Source organism: Blennius ocellaris (genome assembly GCF_963422515.1).
Source record: "Blennius ocellaris genome assembly, chromosome: 13".
Classification (NCBI taxonomy): Eukaryota; Metazoa; Chordata; class Actinopteri; order Blenniiformes; family Blenniidae; genus Blennius; species Blennius ocellaris.
The window spans coordinates 15643289-15658812 of NC_137662.1; the positions used below are offsets into that span (position 1 = coordinate 15643289).

The 15524-nt window shown below is 39.9% G+C and overlaps 1 protein-coding gene across 1 annotated transcript; it reads right to left on the reverse strand.

Moving 5' to 3' along the window:
* Window positions 1-1348: 1348 nt before the first annotated feature.
* LOC308138342 (ligand-dependent corepressor) lies at window positions 1349-15237 on the reverse strand (the record flags this gene model as incomplete). Its single annotated transcript, XM_080507425.1, has 8 exons — window positions 1349-1819; window positions 1935-2361; window positions 4244-4325; window positions 4451-4768; window positions 5072-5204; window positions 5536-5615; window positions 6324-6389; window positions 15141-15237. The coding sequence occupies 8 exons, from the start codon at window positions 15235-15237 to the stop codon at window positions 1349-1351; spliced, it is 1674 nt and encodes a 557-aa protein (XP_080363551.1).
* Window positions 15238-15524: the final 287 nt, after the last annotated feature.

The window sequence follows — 15524 nt, forward strand, 5'->3', positions numbered from 1 at the left end:
AGCATAGAAATGAAGACACTAAATCTAATAACCGCATGCTGCTAAATGAAACAGTTGTACATGATATTTTACATTCAGTAATACAGTAATTTATCTTTTCAGTATCGAAAATAAAGCCAACTCTTCTCCCCGTCCATCTCAATCATTTTCATTGAACTTTTGCTTTGGTACACTGAAAACTGGGATAGGTGTATATTGAGGCATTGTTGTAACCTGGTTATCTAATCTGGACAGTAAAGACATTATTTTCCTTATTCATGTCTGTTTCTGCATTATTCGGATGAAGAAAAATGTGCTATAAATAATACCCAATATCAGAAAAGTAAGAGCCCTGAAATACATGAAACTGAAATGCTCTGAAGGCTTACACTGGTACTGAAATGCTACTGATGACTACTTAAGGTAGGTTGTGAAGACGAAGACATCTGAGAGGAGGACACATATTTGTCAGTAAGACGCCCTGAAATGTTACCTCAAAAGGCCTATTTGGATTTTCTATCCTTCACTGTTGTCAGAAGAGGCAATAACTTAGCTGAGCATATATGTAGCTGAGGTATATATATATATATATATAGAGAGAGAGAGAGAGAAATGTATGTGTACAGTGATGCAATATCTTGAACTGACAAGTACTACATCTCAACCTGAACTTAACCTGAGTGCAGTGAAAGCAATGAAATGACAATACCAGTACAATTGCAGAAACATTATTCCCAGGAAAGATGTAGGGGGGAAAAAAAACTTGGGAGGTGAAATGAGATTGGATAGGAAAGTGAAATTCAGGTTAGTAATTATATTAGATATAGAATAAATAAAATAATAAATATGATTCAGTATTTGAACAGACACACCAGTACATCTTCTAAGTGCATTTTGTAGCTGTAGACATGCAAGTGCAAAACAGTGACAGACACTTCCATGGTTGGCCTATATAATAACATATTTGTGTTAAATATAATTGAGGCAACCACTTTATCAATTTACTGTGAACAAATACTGAGAGAAGACACTGTGGGGCGCCATTTCCTCACACAAGCTTCTGTCTCTATAGGATACATATATTGAGAGAGGAATTATCCTTCTCAAAGCTTAAACTGTATTCGTAAACTAAAACCGATTAATATGCAGCAGTATAATAAAATCTTTTATACTTTCTAAATAAACTGGGGGGGGTTTAGGCTATATATTCATACATATATTACTCTATTAAAGATCAAAGGATATGGGGAGAATTTAGTCAGGTAAATATAAATATGACTATAAAAGGCTTTATAGACAACCAAATCAGGTTCTATCACTGTCTGGCAAATGCAATGATTATTAAAATAATTAGTCGGTCACAGATGAATCACTCATTTGATGAGAGGCTCCCATCGTGGAAATCGGTCCCATTCTCTTCAGATGCACTCTCTCCTTTCTCAGAGGCGATGTGCTGCGAATTCTGTAATTCGTTCCTTTTGGGGGACTGTGAAACACCCAGTTGATCCACTTGGCTTAGCAGCTTCATTTTCTTTTTGGGAGGATGTTTCAAGGTCCCCAGGCGCTCCTTCACTTTATATTCCAAGGTGCTGTGTGGAATGCCGTAGATTGACTGGGCTTTCGACACGCTCATTTTCCCACCCATCACCACCACGATAGCCTCCTCCAACAGCTCGGTGTTGTACTGCCTGTACCGGCCCCGCTTCTTCCTCGGCTGCTTGTTAGCTAGATCCGACTCCGCGTCCATGGGGTAGTTCCCGCCCAAGGCTTGGCGGTCGGTGGGGTAAGGCCAGTATTCTGAACCTGAGTTATTCAAATGTCCATTGCTCTTCTTGTGGATCTGCTTTGGCAGAATGGAACACAGTTTTTTCCAAAGCCGTTCTCACAAAGTGAACCTGAATATTCGGAGGACAGGGAATCCCAGGATGCGTCTGTTCCGTGGCTAAAACCCGCACCTGAGGAATCTTGAGGTCAAAAGATGATGAGCGAGAAAGTGGAAGGCTGTGGTCCCTGCACGTCTCCTGCAGGGTTCCCTTCTCTAATGCCAGTGACTTTGTCAGAAGTCCCGCAGCCTCCAACAACCTGGGTATGTCTTTAAGGTGCTCAGTAGCTTCACTGCTGGTTTTGAGTTTGAGTAGGGCCCCATTGGAGTACCGTGACGAAGACACGTTTCGGAAAAGGTCAGGAGGGCTGGAGCTGTTGTTACGGCTGCGAGGAGACTCTGGGTCGCTCTCCAGATCGGCCTCCTCTTTGATGTGCAGCGAGTAAGCGAGAGACGAGGAAGGCTTATAACTGGCGGAGTGGCCGAAATTCTCCCTCCTCCTCCCATCCTGTAGGCTCTTCATAAACAGCCCGACATGTCCATCCGCTCGCAAGGATCGCCTGATTGAATGGAAGGAAATTGGGTGTAAGCAGAGCTTGCACAGTTCCCTTTTCTCTTTTCTAAAGGAGGATGGGTTGGGGAGGGGAGGATGTTGGCCACTCCTTTATTATATGACCTTGCTTTGGTAACATCACTATCTTTAAGAGCAACTGACTGTGTGAATGTGGGTGACTTTTAAGAACAAAAAAGGCTCACGTTTGACAATGTTTTATTTGCTTGCTTTGATAACTGCTTACAAATTTTGCATCAACATAGGAAATAAGAAACAAAGAAGAGGGCAAAGAAACAGTGAAGATAAAAGCAAAGAGAAGGCACTTATTGGAATACATACAAGTCTGAGTATTCCAGTGGCTCAAAAGTCATGGCCAGAAGGAGGGATTATTTGTCATTGCAAGAAGGGAGCTTTGCATGTCGATATTAAGCAGGGCAAAGTGACTATGTCTTACAAAATGACGCAATGATGCAAATACAGCTCCTGACATTTTGTTTGTGACGTTACCACTAAACAAGCACAGCAATAAAAGAGTAAGCCAGCAGAGGGGTTGTTATCTAACTCAAAACCTAAGTGTCAGTCAAGTTACTAAGATTCAACTTTAAGTTGATTTCTTTTGAAGCCGTGTGGATTCCCCACACCTTATTCCTGAGGTATATAAACTGATTGTGCAGCACACTACTTAATTACCGAGCATTTATGTCTGCTTCAGTATTTTCACCCTCCAGAGTGTTCACCTTCTTCACTTCACTTCTCCATTAGCCTTTACTCCTTTTGATTTCTGTACTCGTTCATACCACAAAACCATGTTGCTAGAGCAAGCTCGAAATGATATCAAACTGTAGACCTTGTGTATTTCTGGGAAGAATGTAAACCAAAGAGAGGCCTGTCAGACTATGAATACAGCATCAGCTATCGGAGCAGTAGAAGGGAGGAATGTAACACCATTGGTGCTTAATTAATCCCAAACTAATTATTGTTATCGGCATGTTTAATTCCAGAAAATAATCAAATGTATATTCAATTAGAATTAAACACAATGGAAGCTTGAAATATTCAGACTAAACCAGACTAAAAACAGCCCAGGTGATTTAGATTAAATTGACTGAGCACAGAAAAACAGTTGGGATCAATTTCAAGTTATGAAAAATACTCTTATTACCAGTATACTGTTCAGGAAATATGGAATGCTTATCATCTAAATACTTACATTTTAACAATTGACTGCTTCACGATGAACTAAAACTAAATGTACTAGTTTTCTACTGCCTTACGGCAAGTTTGTAAGATTGTCTGAAGAGGGGGTTTCGTCTCATGGAATTTATTTGGTGAATGTTTTTACGAAAGGTATGTTGGATTAGTCATCTTACAAATAAAGATTATTACAATCTCCATCGACCTAGCCAGAGCATATGTATACAGAAACTGATCAAGCTAAAAAAAAAAAGTGCTTTAAGAGACAAGCAGCCATTTAATTTCTGGCTGATCAGATTATGAATTTGAGGCGTATGCATCTCGATTAATTCAAAACATGCTGAGTAATTGATTTGGAATAAAAGTATATAACTAACAACATCTTCTGGGATCTTTCAGAGTGAGGTTCCAATGCAGAATTACAATATAGGAGTACACAGAATATGCTTTCCCCTCACTCCGTTATTAGTTTTTTTCCCAAAATGCGAGACAGCCAAAAGACCTTTAAATCCAGGACTTACATTTCAGGCCAGAGTTTATGCCGGTTTATACCGATGCATTAATGTTAGTGCAAAGAAACTGTGCATTGCTTAGATCCCATATTCTTTCATTCATCATAAATCATCAAAGTAAATTATACTCAAAAGGACCACTATTTACGGATAAGAGGCTCAATAAAAATATAAATTTCTTACCCCTTTATTGTAGTTGTGGGACTATGAATGGGCAGGCTGTTGCAATAGCGATTCTTTTTAATGGATAAATCAAGGACTCCATCTATGAAAACAGAAGGGGGGGGGGGGGGGGGGGGGGGGGGGGGGGCGACAACATTGTATCCTGGTCAATGACAAGGCATATATTTCAGTAAATAATACACCTTTCAGTGCCGAGTTTCATACTACCTTGTTCGGTTGGCTCAGCCAGGGGCTTCTTGATGGTGAGGTCAAGAGGAGCATCCTGATCTGCCATGAGGAGCTTGCTGAGGACGGGGTTATGTGTTGGCCCAGACAGGGTGCCAGCAGGGCTGCTGGGAGGAGGAGGAGCCCCTGACAGCAGAGGCGGGGTCGACAGGCTTTGGTCAGCGTGAGGCTGGGAATCTGAACAACTGTCCTGAGGGGAACTGGTTTTTGAGGTATATTCGGCAGCAAACTGTCTGATCATTCTCTGAAGGATCTCTCGGGCCACTACTGGAATGTGTGGATCTGAAAGGTTTGGCACATCTGGAAAGAAAAAAAAACAAACAATTAAAAGTGAAATATGCGCATGAAAAGTGCTTACTTGGCAATGCTTTACAGCGTCACGCACACCAAACATGAAACAAATATTTTCAACGCAGAAGCTGGGGTCATTTCCTGTGCCCTGTATAAAAGTTGGGATTACAGCAATGTGAATAATTATAGAACAGTAATCTTTACGTTAAAGCCCAGGGACAGATGGCTATTTTCCTCCTCTACATGAAAATGATCTGAATGATTAAAACACAAAAATACTGCAGATCCCTTCACGAACACATCACAGCTCACCTTTTCTGCAGAGGACTGCATTGAGAAATTCCTCAGCTTGTTTTTCGAGTCGGTTGATGGTGATCTGATCTTTAACCAGTAGAGGTTTGGGTGTGTCTTCAACCCCCTCGCCGTTCAAGCCAATTAGGTGTTCCTGTGAAAACGAAAATCATTAGCAACACCCAAACAAAACCACTACTTCTTACTTAAATAAATGGATTAGTCAAAGTGATTAGCATTGACGACTTCTACAAGGAAATCACTAATTAGCAAAGACCCTTTTCCTGATAAAAACCCCCAGGGCATCCCTTATCAAAAATATCATCTCATATTTCTAGCTTTCTTATCACAACAACTCTTTAAAAGGCTCCAAAATAAAAGATGTTCAGTGAGACAGTTCCACTAAGGTATTCCACTTGACACATTTGCAATTGAATTGAATGTAAAAAAAAAAAAATATATATATATATAACTTGGAGTCTTACTTTTACTTTATCTCTTCTCAAGCAGCAGAACAGACAATTTTCATCAAACGACCAATCAGACACGGTAACCGGCTCGAAATCTGTGGACAAATGACAAACAGGCAATGAAGAACATATATGGAACAAACTTACTTAGTGACATCATGAGTTTAGCAGTAATGCTTGATTTTAGAAAATAAATCTGATGCTTGACTACTCTGAATTGTATTGACAAAGTAATAGTAACATAACTGCAGCACAGAACGAGGATTTTTAATTTTTTTTTTTTTTTTTTAATAGTTCAAGCTTTGTGTAAAGTATATCCAAATTAGAAGTTTCTCTCCTACCCTATTTCTTGTTTGTTGCACAACTGAATAACAAAACTCCTGACAGAGGTCTGTTTGGATTTGTTTTTAGTGAGACTGGACAAATCAGCAAGACATTTTTCAGTTCAAGTGAATCTTCAACCACAAGTGCTATTGTAAAAAGACTCACTACAAATGCACTGAGAAGCCAAATAATGCTTACTATTGTCTCATAAAACCATAAATTGTAGCAATGTGCACTGGGACTCTTTCAAATGTCCCCACGTCATCCAAAACACCAACTTTGTAAGAACACAAGCCATCTTCTCTTCTGTGGTCAGTGGGCCCGTTTTGTTTTAGTGACCGGACAGAGGTACCAGATGGTACAGTACAGCATCATTGTCATGTACATATAATACATTACTCTAAAAAAAAAAAACACACAACTGTCATTCATACATACTTGCTGCAAACGAAATAAAAGAAACAGCTTGAAATACTTACCCTTAAATAATTTCAGATCTTCCACCAGCTCTGGATCGAAAAGACCTTCAAGTATGCTCTCAAAACCTGAGGATTGACAGAAAATGCAATAAATATGGAGTTTCCAGAAGTATACACAGGCAATCGGAACATTTGTCCACATGGCCTCCTAATTAAGGCTTGGTTTTGAAACTAAAAGCAGCAGAACAAAGACTCGAAATGAATCACAGTCAAAAAAAAAAAACCTTTACTGCCTGAGGGCCCAAATTAATTTATCGCAGTCAGAAGGAAAAAAAACGCTTGAACCTTGCCTACTGTACATCAGCAGCAGTGCATGTGATAATATCTTAGCCATACACCCAGGGCTGCCTTTACCTCTCTATTTCAACTTGACAACTGCTGTAAGCCACCCTTCGCTTCTGTTAAAACACACATTATCAGCTTTCACCCCAGGTTTTTACTTCCAACAGTAAATACGTGCACTCCATCCTCCTGTTGCCAAGCAACTAAAGCACCTACAGAGTTGGGAGTGACTGTATGTTGTAACATGAAAAAAAAAAAAAAAAAAAAACAGCCAGTATCAACATAGCTAGGTAATGGTGTCAGAGCATCCTATACAAATGCTGGGGATCAGGAAATCAAGCAAAACCAAATTTTCACAGTCCACTAAATGACAGTTTACAGTTCAGTAACTCACCAAACACTTGCATGCACAGAGGGAGGAAATATTTTACATACATTACAAATGTGATGGTGGTGTCCTACAGTCTCAGCTGTTTGAAAAATGCAGTGCATTATGCTGCAGAAGACTTCACTTAACAGTGCATTAACACAATATGCAATGTCTGCTTACTGCCGCAGGGTCAGAATAACCAATCCAAAACCACTACATGCGTTAAATCAAGCACTAAAGAGGTCAAAGAGAACATCTGTCTACTGAACTGGATTTTAAATGAGAGTGCTCTGTTCAAATAGTGTCAACCACGAAAAGGAAAAAAGTACTTGTTCCAACCATGCAAATGTGTTAAAAGTATAACATTTAACTATTTTGAAGCAACATAAAACCTATGGATCAGAATAACTAAAAAAATTTTTTAAGTTAGGCCTGAACAAAATCAAATATTCCAAGTTAAATAAGAGACAGTGACAAGAGGAAGTCATTGAACTACACATCAAAGTAAATGTTTACTTACAATATGTCTTCTTAAATCATTAGAAGTAGTGGGCCCTTACCATCCACTCCCTTCCAAAACTCACAGTGAATTCAACAAAAGCTGTCATCTGTTAAAATGCCTCACTCTGCTTCCCAACAAATTCCCACCCACTTTTCAGCAGCCAAACATAAAGAGAGAAAAGAGAGGGGGGGGGGGGGGGGGGGAGTGGTGAATCACAGCCTTGCCTATAGCTGCAGCATGAGTCTGTTTCTGGGTTAGTGCACAGGACTTCAGCTGAAGCTATCCAATCCTATTTCTGAAATATTTCAGAGGCACGAGCAGGAAAGTAGGTCATCCACTTTCGTTTGACAGAGCAGCGCTATGACATCAAACTACTCTTCAGGAATTCAGTTTAGGGCATTTACAAATGTGTCATACTGTAAACCATGACTTGGAGGCAACATTGTGGGGTTTTTTTTCTTCTTCTTCTTGCAGAGCAGAGGATGGTACAGTAGTCCCACAGAAATCAGACCATTTTGGGGCCGACAACATAACTTTAGAAGAGCAAGCTTTCTACATGTGCTGAAGATAAAATATTGATAGCATGTAGAATTGTCATGCATGCTTTAAAAAATAAATGAGTATATAAAAAAAACCTGAGTAGTGGCCACAGTTAAAATGCCCCCAAAAACAGAATAAACACACTAGCAAGTCAGTTCACTGTGTGCCCCTTTGTTAACTATAGCTACCTCATGTTAAATACTAATACATACATAGAAAACATCCAGTCTTTCAGACATTATAAGAAAGACACACCAATTATTTACACCAATGAGGGAATACAACAAGCACCAGACTGCTGCTACACATATTTTATCTTCTGTATTGAGTTCAAATGGCTTTGCATAACATTTTCGGGGCAGATTCATAAAGAAAGTAGTACAGATATGCAAAGATACCATGCCAAAAACCCAAATGTATGTTGATCTCACCATTTGTAATCATCAACACTTAATTGAGGCTAAGAAGAAAACATTTAGGACAAGCAAACTATTGCAACCTGGTGTAAAAAAAAAAGGGCAAAATACATGCCAACAGCCCTGGCTGCTTTGACAGCATGTCATCAGAAATACGTCAGGAATTGTTGCGGCATTGCAGTTTACAGATTTCTTTTTTAATTTTCAGCTACAGGGCACCGTGTGTCACTTCTGTCAATCATTCAACTCTATGTGAAGAGAAGGATGACTCGACTTCATTTGGCATGCCAAACCTTTGATGGCTTGTTATTTTCATATAATTTGAACAACATATATATACAATACATTTTCCTGCAGACATTTCAAAGCACAGCCTAATTCTCACAAAGGTATGCTGACATGAAAGAAAAAATTAAGTCAACTTTCTTCATGAGAGGAGAACTGACTTGGAGAAAGACAAGCGCCTTGAGACTATAACCTATGAACCACTTAACAGAGGTTCTGTTCATCTCAAACGGCTGAGGAGGATATCATACCTATTCAAATATTAATTGTTTCATATTATAGAAGAAAAAAGTGTAAATAGTGTATTTCAAAACATTTTGTGTTTCAAACACAACTTCCAACCAGATATAACAGTCCCATAACTAGAAGGTTGTATTAAGACATTTTTGAAATGTCTTTCATTACGATAACAGCAAAGACTGACTTCTTTCCTTCACTTCCAGTAACCACATAGAGCCTTAAAACTGCTTCATATGGTAAGTACCAATTCCAGTCATGACATAGTGAGGAACCATGTTATAATCTGATAAATGACCGCCATCAAATGTCAGCCACAAAACGCTGACCATGAAAACTTTCACAGTCCTTTCATGGGGCTTATGCATACTCACGGTGAGCAGCCACTCAGTCCAATCTGCCTTAGCCTTCTTCTGACCTACATCTCCAGCCAATCAGAGACCGAAAGATTTGGAGTGTGTGACACCCTTGTCCTTTCCACAAGCACTCAGAAAGAAAAATCCTACAGATCTAGGATCCGCTTAACCTTCCTAAATCCCAACCTTAACCTATGCCGTACATCACTGTGAATTAAACATAGTGCATGATAAAACCTTCTCTGCTGCTTATTTCTGGCAATACATGGCATGCTTGTGGATACACATGGTCATGTTCCCGTATGTATGAAATCAATGGGTAGCCCGCTTGTCACACCTGCTGCCAGGTGCATAATAGTACATTTAGTACAATGCATCTAGTGGGACATATGAAGACACACGGATTAAAAGAAAACTAGAACATTTGTTTTCAAATGCTATTTGTAAACTCACCACAAAAAGAATGGATTAGTAACATTTATTTTTGCAATTTAAAGCAACATTATAGTGGTAGAATATATTTGCAGTACAAAACAAAGAGTGAAGCAAGAGTCTTTTGGGGAAAAAATTAAAGAGCATTTTCATTTAGACTGTTTTCTCAATGGTTGGCTCAATTCAGTGACCGAACCATATAAAGCCCAAAGCTTTTACTAACACTTTTTGACACTTTGTGGAAAACATACACCCCTGACACCCATTTGCAGATGTCTTTAGAATAGTATTTAATATTTAATGACATTTGTTTTTTTATTCTTACCACAACTAGAATGCTTGTTTCAATAACAGGTCTTTATGCATATTAGCCTCGAGAAAATAATGTGGAAAGTTGACAAATCTACAATGTGGGACTTGGGCATGCCTTTCTTTGTATGTCATTAGCTCATAGCTGTACAGACAAATTTACATTTCAAATGATTCACTCACTTGAAGAAACACGCATTTAAATCTGATAAAATATTAGCATACAGCCTATAAATGACGAAGCAATGCTCCTTATGACCCACCCTTTCATATACTGCTGTAACACTGAGGGCGTACAGTGAGTGCTGCATCAACCCCCACTCAACCCATCCCCCACTCAAACTACTGTACACATAGCATCTCAGAAGGAGTGACCACAAGCTCACAGAACAGGATCTTCCTTTGGCTGAAATTAATGTAAAGTCAACGAGGTGTACGCTGAATGCTGCCAGTTTTCACCAGAGGGTTTTTTTTTTTTTTTTAAAACAAGGAAAAGACTTTGATTGTTGAATCATTTAGCGCTGCATCGTATTTTAAAATTACACTCGTGCTAAGACTATGAGGCTCACAACAGCATAATTTTGTATGAAAAGGGTCACTGATCTCCGTGAGCAATGCGCTTTGAAGATGTAAGATGGGGCTGGGGGCTGAAGGCTGGAGCTGGAAGAGGATGAGTGCAGAGATGGCAAAGTTGCACAAATTAGCTGAGCTGCTGTGCACGAATATCTTCTTCTTTTTTTTTTGCTGCAGCCCAACACATACAGACCGGGCAAAATATCTACACATCTGAAAATTATCTGCTGCTGCCAACCAGAACACTCACAGAAAAAGCAACTTAATGCAGGTCATCTGATGACATTAGACATTTTCATGATACCCAGCATATCAAAGCTTGAAATGTGATTTTATTGCAATAAATTCAAAATAAAGAGTACTTGGAGCAGTCCATGCAGCAGGCAGTGCATTGGCAGCTTTAAGCAACATCTACAGTGAAAGAAGAAAAAAAACACCACTCCATGAATACTTAACGTGATATGATGTAAACTGACAGTCAAATGGTGTAATATTGCACAAAACATAACTTTGAATAACAAATACAGGACCATCATTATTTTAGGCAAAAACGGAAAAAGAAGAAGATGCATGCATGCGTGCACAAACACACACAGTCATAGGCAGTCATTAAAGCTGTTGGTCATATCTTGTAAAATGCAAACGCAAATCAGCACAGCTCTTGTTGCAAATTAGGAAAATGTAGGCCAAAAATCCAGCGGAGGCAGGCTGAATTTAAAAAGGGATAAAAATTAAATAATCAACTAGAGTAGACAATCTGTGTGATGTTCATATTTGTTATTTGCATGTGCTAATCCTTATTCCTACTCATTCACATATCCAATGCAAGCACGAATAGCTGACATTCCAGTCATTTCTGAATGTCAGCATGTGCTGTCCCGCTCCCAATTTTCCCAAACACAGGCAGAACACGCACATTTTCAGCCACACAGTTGGCATCTGGGGGCTGGATGACCATGAACACATGTACAAGGAAACATGCAGACAATTGTTTCTGCTGTTCTTTGGGACAATTGCGCTTGTCTCTGCCCTGCAGTTTTACTGCTCACATTAAATACACAGAGACAAAATGTCCATTTCAGTGTTCGCTGGGTGGTGGTGGCGTGCAGCCCTCTCCACCAAAAAGCCAAACAAAAGTATGTCCTTGTTGTTCTGGAGAGAATATGCCATTCTGCAGCCAGCAGACTGATGCTGTTGTCATGTTCTCTGCAGCTTTACAATTATGGCCCAAACACAAGGGACATTTGTCAATCATAAAGGACAGAATGACTAACTAAACAGTCCGGGCTCTACAGCTGTTTTTGTTGTCTCCATTATCGTTTCGATGACAAGCACACAGCACACCTAGTACTGCAGCCCCTTGGCTCAACTAAGGTCTTTCTGGACGGGGCCACACATGATCCCAGTCATGAAAACTAATGACTTGTATTCCAAAATACTATGAGTTACTCTCTCCTATTATTATAAGAGTGTTAATTAAAAAAAAAAAAAAAAACAAGCACAAAATCTCTTGACTCCAATTAGTCTGCATATGATCACAGGCAGCTGAATAGTTTTTGAACATGCTCATTCTCATAATTAAAGCCATCAAGAATAGACTAATTGAGACAAAAACTAAAATCTAAATGTAAAATGACAGGAAATGCAAGGGCCTACTTTTTGTCTGCACAGCCAGTACAATTCACATCTCAATAAGATCTATACATAGCAGCCATTTAAAGTGAAATTGATTTAATGTGACATTTTGAGATCAGCAGCGTGAGAAGTGCTGTTCGGGCTTTTAAAAATAGTCGTTACGCCCTACAATTTAAATGGCGTTTCAAAATCTGTTTTACAGTCTGCCAAAAACCGTAAGGAAAAACACAGCATGAATTCATGCCTACACATTAAAATTTAAACTCTGAAGCATGAAATATAAAATAGACTTATATAAGAGTGAACAAGAGAGTTTGGGGTATTTTCCATCCTTATGATTCACGTTTAAAAATTCCATTCAATAGCAAACATCAATAGAGAATTCAATGGCATATAAACCATGTTGCTTTCCTTTGTGGGTTAAATCAAACAATCCATCTGAAAGATCTCACAAGTACTTCATAATATCTCTGCACTCACAGATAAACAGGCAACCGTTTTAAGTGCATGAAGTAGCGAGGAAATAGTGGGTCAAATTAGCAACTCATTTGTGTGTTGAAGTCACTGTGGAAAGGTGCAGTGTCCACACTGGCTGTTGCTATGTTACGGAGTCACGAGGAGAAGACGACATTCATACAAAAAGGTCCTTCCCTTTCCTACCATCAAGTATGTGAAACTGGCTGAAACTACGAATGTAAACATTGGTAATCCATCATAATGTGTGAGGACAAAGATTAAAAAGTCCTAAGGGATTTCATATAGCACTAGGTGTTTACATTCATTGACACATTTATCACAGAAACAAATCAATCATTTGCCTGTAAAGAAAGATTACACTGGTATTGCATTTTAAATGTGTTCATATAGTACTACTCAAGTCTAACACTACATTTCAAGTTGTGCATGTGACTGCCTGAGAAATAATGTGGCTGTAGTCTTTACTTAAGTGGGTTTAAAATGTAACTACATCATGTGCAACACGACAAATGATAGATCCTTGCCTTCCAGGGGGATTCACCCCTTATTGTTTGTGCATCAACGGCTAAGGCAGTTTATATGACGAGTCAATTAATTGTACACCCTTACCTGGCATGTACTTCACCAAAAATGTACCTACACATCTCATAGATACAAAGAACTGCAATTGGCCTGCTTGATTTGTCCACGTCCATGTATTTCGGTGGCCAAACAAGAGAAGAAGCCCCCTTCCCCCCAATGGTTCAGTTTATTTAGTAGTTGTACACCCAATTTTCTCAAATGGAGTCATTGCTTTTTTGCATTCAGCAACTTCAATACAAGTAGCCACTGATCAAGACATTTCAATTTGCCTCTAAAGTGATCTTTTCAGTTCTAGTTAGAAATGTTTAAAGCTCAGAAGCAACAGAGCAAAAGTGATGCAACAGCACAGAAGAGCAAATTAATACAAGGAAGGAGGCTTGTCACTATAAATGAGCTGAAGAGATGGATCTTGGTAACACACAATACAAAATATGGATCATTATAGTTTCAGAAGCAACGGAAACTGTTAAACTGCTCCTGCTGGCAATGCAAAATGAATAAAAACAAAGTTACAGCAAATCAGTTTAAAGGGAAGGTGGTTATTGCACATCAAGTCTTGCATGGAGGGTGTGCACAAGCTGGAGTGCGTGGGTGTAAAGGGGGGCTTGGCAGCTTGTGGGTAGAAGCATTAAAGCGCCTGAGCAGGGAGATGTTCAGGGTGGGTGGGGTCCTTAAAGATACAACTGGCCTGCTTTTGCAGTTGCAGTCTTGGTATCTCTGAGGTGGGGTTGGGTTCTGATTATGTTTACGAGGAAGGTGCTTCCTTTTCAATATTGGTGCCTTTGCAAAACATCTTTGCATCTTAGAGAATAAATCATAAGATATGACACCAGCAGGCTAATTAAAGCTAGATCAAAACAAACACTTTCTGAGAGATGTTTAGCATTATCAGAGTTCAGTTATGAAAGGGATTTTGTTTACCAATTTAAAGCTGCTCACAAACACAACTGATCCAGCATGTTTACTTGCACTAAAAGAAACTAGTTCATGCACTAAAATAGCTTTTGACTCATTGGGATATCCAATCTACAAATATGACAATGTCTAGATGAGACACATTGGTGCTTTGAGCTAAATAACATCAGCATGCATGTATAGAAATATCCTTTTGGCGCAATAGAAATGTTAAACATCCACGCCTATTCGTCACGTGCACGCTGACACAAACGATACAACAAGCTTAATACAGCAGGTCGACAGATGCTTCTCTAACTACCTTGTCTTAAGGGGGCTAGCTGGCGTTAGCTGCGGGACAAGTTTGTTGGCGTGTCGTCGCCCAGCAGTGGGGGTCTCTGTCTCTGCCACTTCCTCAACGCAGCACGGCGCGTTCACGGACGGTAATTTGAGAGGCGCTGGTGAGCCGAGCTCGGTGTTAAGTGAAAACATCTCCGCTGTGCTTTTACTGTATGTCGCCCTCCCCCCATCCAAAATACAGTACACTCGCACCGCGCGGGAGCGCGCATTTTAGCGAGCGATTTCGGCCGACTCGTCGCCCATGACACTCCCTTTAAAACAAGCGCTGTGCCCTTTAAACAAGCTAACGATACGCATATCTGATACGCAAAGTCGTCGGTTAAGACTCAAGAGTTCGGTTAAAAGGGTCAGAAAGTGGTGTAAGACTGTCACAAACTGCAGCATTTGAGTCACAGCTCCGGTTGGCTGCAGCAAGAAGGAAACAGTTGAGGACAAAAAAAAAAAAAAGTCGCTCGGTGATGCCCCGAGTGAGTGCGGTAATAGATGGTTATTTACACGGATAAAGGTCACGCAGAAGCGCCGTTCGACCTGCAAAAACGCCCGCCGCGGGGCCGAGGTTGTCCTTACCTACACAGTGAAGGAGTTTGTGCCGCCACGAGTCAAGTTCCTGCCGAAAGCCGCGCCTGTCGATTGTGCATTGCTGCCGCTTGCACAGACTCGCCATTTTCTATCTCTGCTGTGGCGGGCACCAGCACGGAAGGGGAAGCGCACAGCGACGTGAACGCGCGCCGGCAGAGGAACTCACTCCAGAGGGAAATGCCTCAATACAAAGAGAGTGCAAGGAGTAATAACAACACTGAACACACTGAGTGTATCAGACCATACATTAATATATAGATTAATTTATCAAGATAATAAGCTGTAACACTCTCCACTTCCTTATATTGTAAAATACATTACAAGATAATAGACAATACCCCCCCCCCCCCCACAAAAAAAAAAAAAGAAAAT